Source organism: Hemitrygon akajei, chromosome 1 (assembly GCF_048418815.1).
Source record: "Hemitrygon akajei chromosome 1, sHemAka1.3, whole genome shotgun sequence".
NCBI classification, from domain to species: Eukaryota; Metazoa; Chordata; class Chondrichthyes; order Myliobatiformes; family Dasyatidae; genus Hemitrygon; species Hemitrygon akajei.
Window position 1 is genome coordinate 86,231,909 of NC_133124.1, and position 12,314 is coordinate 86,244,222.

General features: G+C 43.1%; 1 protein-coding gene across 1 annotated transcript in view; it reads left to right on the plus strand.

Annotated features, from left to right (window-relative positions):
* Positions 1-2,916: 2,916 nt before the first annotated feature.
* LOC140728459 (protein APCDD1-like) overlaps positions 2,917-12,314 on the plus strand; it is a 37,323-nt gene continuing 27,925 nt past the window's right edge. Inside the window, exon 1 of the mRNA XM_073047208.1 lies at positions 2,917-3,539. Within this exon, the coding sequence (XP_072903309.1) occupies positions 3,476-3,539 (64 nt within the window). The 5' untranslated portion in view covers positions 2,917-3,475. The remainder of the gene's footprint in view (positions 3,540-12,314) is intronic.

The following is a 12,314-nucleotide window of genomic DNA, read 5'->3' on the forward strand; positions in this document are numbered from 1 at the left end:
ATATCAATATTCTGTGTCCAGAACAAGAGAGGTATGGCTATTTCACAGTGATTTCAAACTGGAGCAGATTTTTAAAAAGGGGTTCGGAGTATGAAGGGATTTGAAATCATGAAGGGGATTCTTAAGAATGGGGTAGGTCCTGGAAAACTTTTTCCCATGGCAGAGATATCAGTAACCAGAGGACAGGAACCCTTTATTATTTCATTATTGTTATTTTTACATTTCTTTCAGCATTACTTCAGATTTGCATCATTCTGATGTTCTTGTGCTCATTGCTGGGGTTATTGTTAATTTATTATCACCATCCGTCCTGCTTTCTCTCTGAACTTTATGCAAGCAAGGAATTTCATTTCACTCTGCTGTAAACTAACCCGACTCAGAATCTGTGAGGAGTAAGAGATTTACAGCAGAATTAAGGGAGATTTTTTTCTTCCAGAGAGCGGCTGGAGTTTGTAGTTCATGTCTGAGAGGGTTGTGGGGGCAGAGGCTCTCATAACATTTAACAAGCATCCAGACGAGCACTTGAATTGCCAGGGAATGAAAAGGCTACAGACCAAGTGCTGGTTGATGGGATTAGTACAGATGGGTACTTGAAGGTCTGTATAAATATGATGGACTGAATGGCCTGGCTCTGGCCTGTATGACTTTACGACTTTATGCTTTAAGCACCAAGGCCTGAGAAACCACCTGAAAATAGTTAGTGCAGATTCCAAAAAAGACTGTCAGTCAGATCCATTGTGTCAGACTTAAATGGTCGTGAGGGACCAGTAATGGAAAATATCTAAATCTTTAACAGTAGATATGTACCTCCAGTACCAACCTTGCCTTAGAGACAATGCAAAGGTACAAATGAAGTTGAAGTATGTTTGGAGGGTGTGAAGGGCTCCCTACAAGTGTACGTTTACTCTGCATCTCCAAAGACAAAGCGCCACAGCACTGGTCTGAGAGATCCTGTGAGAAATTTCCTCAGACAGGATCCCCACACCCAGCAAATGATTCATCATCAGATGGAGCTCCTGATGGACTTGCCATGTGTCTTGTGTATCCAAGCAATGAATATTCCAATATGCTGCAGAAACTTTGTACAGTAGCTTTGCAATTAACTTGGGAGATTATAAATCAAACCAATGTAAGGATGCTTCATAGAACAAAGGTCCTCATTCCCTGCTTTTAGAGTCATGGAGTTACAGCCTTGAAACCGAACCTTTGGCTCAATGACACTACCTCATCCACCAACCAACCATTCATATCCTGTCCACATTCACGTCAACACACTACAGATTCCTTTTCTTTTCTTACCCTCGCACCCGTGGCAATTAACTTCCAACCAGGACTTGCTTTGGATGTGAAAGGAGAGCTGAGCACCTGGTGCAAGCCCACGCTGTCACAGACAGGACGTGCAAGCACCACACAGACAGGACCCTTGCTCAGAACTGAGTCAGGCTCACTGGAGTGGGAAGGCAGTGGCTCGGCTAGCTGCCCCTGGTTAGGTATGATCAGAGTCAGATTAGGAACGGGCTCCTGAATGATGTTGGGTTTTCCATTAAAACAAACACTTATGGGTAAGCATGTATAGTCCAACAGGGGTAAAGCCCTCCCCACCACTGAGTACTTCTACATGGAGCACTGTCACAGGAATGCAGCGTCCATCATCAAAGACCCCCACCACCCAGGACATCCTCTGTTCTCACTGCTAATATCAGGAAGGTACAGGAGCCACAGGACTCACAACACCAGGTTCAGGAACAGTTATTACCCTTCAACCATCAGGGGATAACTTCACTCACTCTGTCACTGAAAATGTTCCCACAGCCTGTGGACTCACTTCCAAGGACTCTTCATCTCGTATTCTCAATACTTATTACTTGCTGATCGTTATTATGTCTTTCTTTTTGTATTTCCGCAGTTTTGCACGCTGATTTACGCTCAGTTGCTGAGGTCTCTCATTGATTCCATTATTTGAATTATTGGGAATGCCCACAATAAAATGAATCTCATGGTGATCTTTTGATAGTAAATTTATTTTGAACTTTGAACTTCAGGGGTGACCATCAACAGCAAGCAGAATAACTATGCCCCAAATCACACAGGGTGAAATTGATCCAGTTCTCACCCCTGCACACACGTGCCATCCCGTCTTCCATGCTCATGCTGATAATAAGGATTGTACTAACAGACTGAACTGAAATCATTTTATTACATTTGATCCTCTAAGAAGTTATAATCACGTACTCTGACTCCCCATTACACAATGCCTCCCTTGTAAAACTCTGTCCTTGTCAACCCCCTCCTTGTCTCTCTCTGACCTACAGAAATCTGCTCCTCCAGATCTGACCTGATCATGGTTTTAATTGCTCTACCACTGGCTTCTTGCCAAGTGTCTGGGGCTCCCTCCAACCATGGCTCCTTGAAGATACACTTTAAACCTCAAGCTTTTGGTGGCCGTCCTCTTATTAATTTGTACATTCCTGCTCATTGATTAGAGAAGCATGTTGTTGCAGATGAGTTTATTAGCTCCGTGAACAATGACATTTATTGTTGATATGAAGCTTATACCAACGCATGAGAATGATAAATGCACCAACGAATATCAATGTAAGTTTGTCGCTGCAATTTAGTGTCAGGTGAACAGATCATAGTTTGTTTTATTCGGAGTGTGTTAAAGTAGCAAGTATAATTTGCTGTCTGAGCAAGTATAAGGCAGCGACTTGTAAACTAATTTCCCTTCCCCGTCTAAAGCGAAAACTCACTTTGAAGAGATGGTTCATTTATCAAGAAGTACCTAGAGGGGACGTTTTGGGAGGGGCGTGGTCGTGATCTTCCTCTGCACCGACAGAGGTTGGAAGCTCTTAAAAACCAATAAAAGAACACTCTTATTTGTTCCTGAGACGCCGGAACGAGGGTCATAAACGCATTCCTTTGAAGCGGCGCTGAAGAAGCAGCGAGTCTCCACCTCCCGACCCGCAGCCAGTGTTGATGTGCTGAGGAACACAGAGGCCTCCCGCACCACGGCGGGTATACTCGCTGACAAACTGGGCAGCCGAGCAGAGTAGCAGCGAGCCCGCGGAGAATTCGCACGGTTCCTGGTGTCTCTGCAAGTGGTGCTTCTAACGAGGACACTTTTGTACAAAGCAAAGGGGGTGGGGCGAGTTCTTAATCCCCTTACATCACACACAGAAAGTTTCTCGAAACGTTTCTTTTGAACATCCGCACAATCTTATCTCAACGAACTCGCGCGGACTTTTAACTGCGCCGCCACTGGAAAGAGATCAACGCGGTAAACAAGTCAGCCTGCGAAAGGGGGCATTCTTGCGTCCTCTTCTTGGGTGCTTGCTAGCCTCACACGCCGATGCGAACTGAACTTGCTCTTCACGAGTCTGTCTCAAGGCGGTTCAAAGCGGGGCCTTGATTCGAGAACTGAATCGGTTGGGCGGACAGAGTTTCAGCGGAGTTTGCGGTGTGTGTCCGAAGGGAAATGGTGGCTTTACACCTCCTGAAACCAGCCTTCTCTTACCTGGTACTGACACTATTCTTTCCTGGTGAGTTATCCATTGTGTGTGTGTCTGTGTGTGTGTGTGTGTTGCGTTTACGCACATAGATATAAACTTACGGCTCAACACTGTGCATCAACATTAATAAACCTGTTGATAACAAGAAATTACAGATGCTGGAATCTGGAGCAACAAAATGCTGGAGGAACTCAGCGGGTCGGGCAGCATCTGTGGGGGTAAAGGATTTGTCAGCACTCAGGGTCAAGACCATGCAACAGGACACCTCTCTTTTCTTCCAAAAACGATGCAAGCTGCCGGAGGAACTTAGCAAGACAGGCAGCATCTATGAGGAGAGTGGACAGCTGGCGTTTCGGGTCCACACTCTGTTAAAATGCTGTAATAACCGCATCATAATAATTCGTTGAGGGTTTGATTATATATTCTGTCCAAGTGGGATTGGATTCAGTGGCATGGGACACTGAGAGTTCTCAGTGAAACGCTGTATCCCAGGTTGTTGGAGGTCTTAGTGGTGACCGCGTCTGGCAATTAGTGTGCTTTCTTCACGGATCATTCATCTTAGCGTTAGTCCCCGCGAGTTTCAGTGCGCCCGGCCGAACCGTCAGGATCGCACGGCGGGCACAGATTGGAAAGCTCGGCGCAGAACATCAAAGCTGGAAAGACAAGTGGCGAGGAGCAGGTCAATAAATTCATGACTAAATGTGAAGGTCATTGGTGCGGGGACTTTGTTTCTGAAAAAATATATATAGTTTATATTACCTTTCCGAATCCCTGCTGAAATGAAGTTACTCAGGAAGTTCTCTTCCGCATTATTTATTTATTTGTATTATTGTTACAGTATTTTTATGTCTTGCACAGCGCTGAGGCGAATTTCACGACATATATCAGTGCTAATAACCCTGTTTCTGAAGTTATTTTTAAATGTACTTAAATATGTTGAGCGCAGATTCTAAAGAGTCGGCATTTTATTTAGCGATTTAAAAGTTGGAGATCTTGTTGGTTAAACCGCACCATAACTTTACCCAGCGGCCGATTATCAATGTCGTGCCTCTTTCATTCACTTAATGAAGTGCCGCGGCATCTAAGAAAGACAACCCTCTTAGCACGACAGATTTCAATGCAGGGCACTGAAAGTTCTACCGGGATACTAGCAGCGAGTCACTGGGGTCCAGACTTCATCTGTTTGATGTGATAAATCATCTCCCTCTCTCCCGCCCCACATTGAGGATGATGAAAAGAATGCACAGTTGCTGACTTGGTTCGCTCGGTCCTAGAGCAAGGTGCGGCAAGACGTCCCACGCAACGGTCCTTTACCTTTAACGATTCTGGGTAAATCCAACCCCCGGTGGAAAGTTTAAAGATGTGCTGGATAAGGTTTTTTTTACACACATGTACCTGGAACGGGCAGCCGGGTTAGTGGTGGAAACAGATAGGATAATGGATTTAAGTTGCTTTCTGATAGATGTGGATACGGAGTATATGCAGGCAGAACAGATTTAGTTTAATTTGACATCATGTTCGGCGCAAACATCGTGGGCCATAGGACCTATCCTTTCCTAGATTCTACGTAAAATTTAACTGGCTTTATTGTGCACAAGTGCACAAAATAGTTCATTGAATAATCATCTCTTTCATGGATACAGATGAGAAAGCTTTCAGTGGGATGATATTAGCTGTGCAAGGAAAATAATGAACAGTTTCTCATAAACTCCACCACTTGAATTTTAATTAGGTCTTCAGTTCAGTTGGCAGCCCCTGCTGTTTGTCCCTAGACAGATTATTTGTGCATTAATGTCCCTGACCAGATATCAGGAAGCTGGACTGGTGCCAGAACAGACTGATTTCCTGGGACCTGCTCCATCTCCACAAATAAGTGCATTTTTTTTTAATATAAACCTGACTCTAGAGCACTGATCCACCCTCACCAATCTCCCAGCCCCCTCACTTCTAACTCCATCCTGCCTTGTTCCCCATTTGTTCCTCTCTTGGATGGATTAGTGCGTGAAGCAGTTCTAGAATGAACAGTGAAAATAGAGTAGGGCTGTGTGTATGTGGTGTTGCCTGGTGAGAATCAGAATCAGGTTTATTATCACTGACGTACCTCGAGAAACTTGTTGTTTTGTGGCAGCAGTACAGTGCAGGCATAACTAAATATTATAACTTGCAATGAAAAAATAATAAATAGTGCAGAGAGGAATAGTAAGGTCGTGTCCACGGACCATTCGGAAATCTGAAGGCAGAGGGAAGAAACTGTTTTTAAAACATTGAATGTCTCTTTGAGTTCCTGTACCTCCTCCCTGGATGGTAGTACTGAGGAGAAGGAATAATGAGATAGGAGTTTGGAATGTGTGTGATCTCTGCTAAGCTGTGTTTAGCCCTTGGAAGAAATGGGAGTAAAGTACTAATGCAGGATTTCAAACTGAAACATTGACAGTTACTTTCATCCCATAGGATTCACCTGACCTGCCGAGTAGATTGCTCCAGTTTCCAGTATCTGCATTCTTTTGTGTCTCCTCAGAAGAATCGGGATGAGGAGGCTTATGTTGATGCTTTTTTAATGTGTTCGAGCTACCTGTTGTGATATGTGCTTAACGAAGCCAGGCTCCATTCTATCCCCAGCCATATCCAGGTCATCCACTCACATCCACCATTCAGAGAATATCACCTCAACACAAGCACAAATCTTTGCTTTGGCAACTTCTGCTACAATCCAAATGCATATTGGACAGCACAGTATCAGAGCTGGTAGAGTCACTGATGAGAGCTGGGTTCTATTGTGGCCTTTAGTGTGATGTCTGCGTCCACATAGATCTCCTCTGGATACTCGTGTTTTCAGCCACATCCCAAAGTAAATTAATTGGTCACTGTGAAACATCCCCGGTATGTAAGAGAGTGGTGGACCCTGCTGCGAGTTGAAGGAGACAGGGAGACAATAAAAATGAAATTGCTTTACATAGTGGACAGTTAATGGTCAGCATGGAATTGATGGGCTGAAGGGCCTGGTTCCTACTATATTTTTCTAAGGCTCTATGTTGCACACATTGAGTAAAGGTTAATCCCAAAGCACTTCATGAAAATGCCAACAAAACAGCAAGGATTGAGTGTAAGTACTGTCATTGCATTTTATCACTTCAGGTGAATTAGAATCCTAAGGCACATGAGGCTCAGCAAAATAATGCTCTCCATATGATTCTTCTTTCTCCGTCTCTGGAGGCAACGATGAAGGAGTCATCACAAAAACGTGTTGCTAAAGGGACGAAGGAAATGTCTTTATTCAGGCTGTTGCAATACTCTACCAGTGGGAGGTTGGTTGTGACAGAAATCATTAGAGAAGAGGATAAATATTGAGGCAGAATGTTTTGCTGGGAGAGTCAGGGAAGTGGAATTAGTCTTGGATAATTCCATCAAAGTGCAGCTAAACACAGAGCTGAATGATTTCCTTCTGTGCCAACTGCCTTCATGGTTCTGAGAAAAATATTTGATAATCCATTTAATAAATGTGAAATTGATGCTAGCAGTTTAACATAAGTTCAGTCTAGCTGAAATCCTTTAGCTGACACATATAGACCAGAGAGAATTCACACTTCTATGACCCATATACCCATCAGTCATATTTAGAAGCGGAGAGCCACTTCTCTCCAATTATTTTAGGTGAGGTGAAGCAAGTTTCAACTTTGCTCAAGGCTCTAGTGGTTCATTTTAAAAGTCGGTTTGCTGCTACACTGAATTTACAACCCATGCATGTCAAACTAAAGCTGTGTGAGATTGCAGTCTCCAGAGAAATTCACTTCACTTTGCTCTATGCTCCACCTTGTGACTGCAAGTTCAGCATTGGTAAACTTGCACTTTAACCATATCTTAACTAATGCATTGAGCAGTTGCAAACAATTACAGAGCTAATGAGTGGAAGGTGGGTAGGACCTTGGAAGCAGTCTTTTTCAGGGTTCATTCAATGTAATTGAGCTTCACTGAAAGTAATCTAGCAGTGAGAGTAGTTCCAATGAGTCATATTGAGATCAATAGTTTTCAGCTAAATAAACATATTATCACGCAACAATTTATAAACCCAAATAACATCAGTTTTTGTCCTGAACCTGTCCTTCCCACCTCTCTATAGAACCCCAGTTTGTATGATACTTCATTGACAGGAGATTTGATTAATTTCTGAATGACTCATCTTTAGATAGGTTTATTTATTGAACATTGGAGCTGTTGATGCATATTTGAATACCAGTCTAGTTGATGGCCTCTTCATTTGGGAGTGGAGGTACATTATCATTACTGAGGATAAGACTTGCCTTGTTCCCATTATGGATTGTATGAAACACTGCGGTGGGAGAATTACTGTTTACAATGGGTTCAACAAAGCCTCAGTAAATATTATCAAGGGCTATATCACCCTTTGGCGTCTCAGTATCAAAATTATATTCAACCAAAGATGCTGGAAATCCTGATGGAATACTAGAAATATTTGACAAAGCAGCAGATCGGAAGAGAAGGGAAGTTAAAAGTTTTAGGCGATGACTTTTTCATTTCTGATGAAATGTTCAAACCACAAACACAACAGCTGCTGCCTGACCTGCTGAGTATCATTAGCATTTTCTTTTAATGTTGAGTTAATGAGTTAAAATGTCTACTGCACCCCCAGCCCAATGAGATTGTTTGGTTCTTATTCCTCTGATAATTGCATCAGGGTAATTTGCATGTTACTCGAGAACTTCCATTAAAGCATTAAAGGCATTGTTACTGGCCGGAAAGTCTTATGTTCAAAATGTAACAGTGAGTTTGTACAAGACTTGGGCCAAGAGTACTGTAATCACAAACAGAAGAAAATCTGCAGATGCTGGAAATCCAAAAGGCTGCAGGACCTCAGCAGGCCAGTCCGTATCTATGGAAAAAAGTACAGTCGCTGTTTCAGACCGAGACCATTTGCCAAGAGTACTCTTTGCAGGATCACATTCAGTACTGGTGGAGAGCTATTGAGGTTATAAAGACACTACCAATAAATAAGTTGATGCCTAATGTGATCAAACTGTCATAAGGTGGGTGTTGGGAACGGACCCAAATGCAAGGCATAGACACTGAAGTACTAGGAACAGGACTGGGTGTGTCAAGAAAGCAAGGGAAGTGGGGAAGAAATGATGCTGGACAAGACACAGACCCTGAACGAGACTAAGATACAGGGCCTGGACTAGGACTAGACTAGAAAAGTGGAACCTGGACAAGGACTCCGAGCCAGAGACTGGACAGGGACCCAGAACGCGGACTTCACCGACCGGATCATGACAGTACTGATCTATTCCCAAGTGATAACTTGGTTTCTCGACTGCTTAGAACTGTTAGTTCCAAGTTCAGCTCCAGTTTCAAGATATTCCATGAAAACTCCATCTCCGTGTCAAGACTCCTCCTGTTTGCTGTTCAACATTCACGTCTGCACCAGCATCCCCAACTCAATCTCCGTGACTGTGTCCTGCACTTGGGTTCTCCGCAGTCGCTCTGTGCAACACAAACGTAATCATGAAGACAAAATAACTCCATTTATGGGTGGTCTAAAACTAGAGGATACAAATGAGGCAAGCTGAGAAATAATTTCTTAACCCAGGGCGTGGTTGTCAGCACTGAGACTCACAACACTCGAACTGGCAAGGCATAATAAGTGCTGTTAAACAAGCAAGTGCTGGCAAATTGAATTAGTAGAAGTGGGTACTTTAAATGTCAGGATAGACATGGTGGGCCAAATTTATTATCAAAGTACAACAGTGAGATTCATTTTCTTGCAGGCATACTCAATAAATCCAATAACCATAATAGAACCAATGAAAGACACCACCAATAGGACAGACAACCAGTGTGCAAGTACAAAAAGAAAGTAATAATAATAAATAAGCAATAAATTGGTTAAAAAGGAACACACATAAAATGCTGGAGGAACTCAGCAGGCCAGGCAGCATCTATGGAAAAGGGTTCAGTCGACATCTTGGCCTGAAACCTCGAGTGTACTCTTTTCCATAGATGCTGCCTGACCTGCTGAGTTCCTCCAGCATTTCGTGTGTGTTGCTCGGATTTCCAGCATCTGCAGACTTTCTCTTGTTTTTTTGCTTAAACTTTATAACCCAGTAACAACATTGAAATATGAGGCTAGTTCTCTTTAACATAAGGGTATTTGTCAAGTGTTTGAAATGCTGAATAGATGGGATAGGGCTGATTGAAGCAGACGGGTTCTGCTAGTTCAGAATCTAAACTGAGCAAGCAGATCCAAAAGGGACTTAGAGCAAAAAGCAGAAAAGACATCATTGCCTCAAAGGTTGTGGAATTCAGTGTTAGTGATTGAAGCAAAACTAATATCAATTTTGTCAACATTAACTGTGCCAGAGGAGGGAAAAGGATAAAGTCCTGTGTAAGGTTGAAAAAGAAAACAGAATATAATATTGTAGCTACGCAGTGCAGTGCAGGTAAACAGCTGAAATGCAAACCACGACAGGATAGATTGAGAGATCAAGAATTCTAGCATCAGCCCAACAATTCCTAAAAGCCTTTGAATGTTTGTCAGGAAACGACTGGGCAGATGGAAAGCAGCGGAAATTATTTCAACCTCTTGAACCGGAAAATCATTCAGCTTGACTCTTGCTGCCCCAGCCCACCAGATATCACCTTCTTCCCTCTGGCCTTCAGTATCAACGAGGCAGAGGCAGAGAGGTCCCGTCCCCTCAGTTTCATTAAACGTATTGGAGCAATGGAGGAAATTCCTGACTGACCTGTTCAATGGTAAAGATCATTGTGAGGATTTTATCTTCATTTCTGCACCTGGCAACCAGCTAGTTTCAATTGGGTGACAAGCCTGTGGGGAAGCTGCTATTTGTAATGTGTTGTACATCATTTACGTAGTTGAATTTGGAAAACAGGAGTTTATTTTGTTGCACTTCTGCCTCAAGTTACACGACTGCTTTGAAACACACTCCACTCTGTGGCCTATGAAGGGTTAATGTTAATTGCCTTCTATTATACTCCAGTTTTTCTTGGCTGGCTCAGAATAAGCGCCACGGCATCAGTGATGCACTAGTAACTCGCATAATCAAATAACTGGACTTGAACAGAACAGCCATTGTATGGCAGGATTTGAAGTGAAATGCTGCTGAGATTATTTCACTACATGCTGTCAGAAAACACGGCAGCACATATTATTGCAAAATTAGGCATTGCCACATTGTTGCCGCAGAGCATCTCCAAACAGTTACAAAATTATAATTTTTTTTCTTAAATTGCACAGTTAAAGCAATCTTAATCTAGCTGCTGTAGTAAGTGAGTAGGACATTGCCACTGTCAGTGCAGTCAATTTTAACCTCTCAGTCAATCCGCCCTTGTGCTGAAACACTTGTGTAATAATAAAGTCGATCAAGAATCCTGATTCATTATCTCAACTTGCAATAATGCCTCCAGAGCTGCTGCCTAACCCCCCGAGCTCCTCCAGCAGCTTGATTCTTGCTCCAGATCCTGGCATATGCTTTTGACACATTTTGGCAGTGCGGTGATGCAGCTGGTAGAGGTTCTGTCTCACAGCCCCAACATTCCAGGTTCGATCCAGATTTCAGGCATTATCTATGTGGAGTTTGCATGTTCTCCCTTTGTCTGTGACAGTTCACCAAAGCCTCTACGTCCTCAGGAGGCTAAAGAAATTAGCACATCCCTTTCGAGTATCATCACTCTTTACGAGTGATTGACCATAGAAAGCACCTATCTAGGTGCATCGTGGCTGGTCTGCCACTACTCTTTTTGGGACTAAAGAGACTTGAGGAACTCAGCAGGCCAGGCAGCATCGATGGGAAGAGAATAAACGGTCAATGTTTTGGGACGAGACCCTTCTCAGAATGTCGACTGTTTACTCTTTTCCATAGATGTTGCCTGGCCTGCTGAGTCCCTCCAGAATTTGATGTGTATTGCTTTGACTTCCAGCACCTGCAGATTTTCTCTTGTTTGTGAAAGAATATAGAACTAGGCTCAAGGATAGCTTCTACCCACTGTTATAAGACTGTTGAATAGTTCCCTAGTATGATGAGTTGGAATCTTGACCTCACAACGATCTCATTATGATATTGCACCTTATTGTTTGGTGGCACTTTCTCTGTAGCTGTTACACTTTAATCTGTATTATTGTTTTACCTTGTTCTACTTCAATGCCCTGTGTGATGATCTGATCTGTAAAACAATATGCAAGACAAGCTTTTCTCTGTACCTCAGTACATGTGACAAGAATAAACCAATTCCAATTCCACCAAGTGCCTTGCTTTCCTCCCACAGCCCAATGGCATGCAAGTTGTTAGGTTAATTCTTCCGACTGTGATTGAGGGATACATCCACTGTCAATGATCCACACCTTCTGGGCCATGCCATCTTTTCACAGCTACCATCAGGCAGGAGGTACAGAAGCTTGACGTTCCACACCACCAACTTCAGGAACAGCTACGTTGCTTCAACTATTCAGTTCTTGGACCAACCATTGTAGTGTAATGTGGTTACCATATAGAGCAAATGATTAGGGGCAAGTATTTCCTTGTGGTAAGAATGAAGACAACCAGTTAAGTAGGTCATTAAGGCGCTAGCCAGGCGGTGTTACAGAGGTGTTTGGGGGAAAGGTCAGCTGAGGATAATTAGTTTAGGCATTGAGACCGATATCAGTTATCAGGGTGCTTTCAATGGTAACTTAGAAAAGAAGCAACAGGCAAGTTCATCTGGGGAGAAAGCATTTCCTTTCTGAGCTCAAATGAAGGCAAGTGTGTTACTAGAATCAGAATCAGGTTTTTTATCACT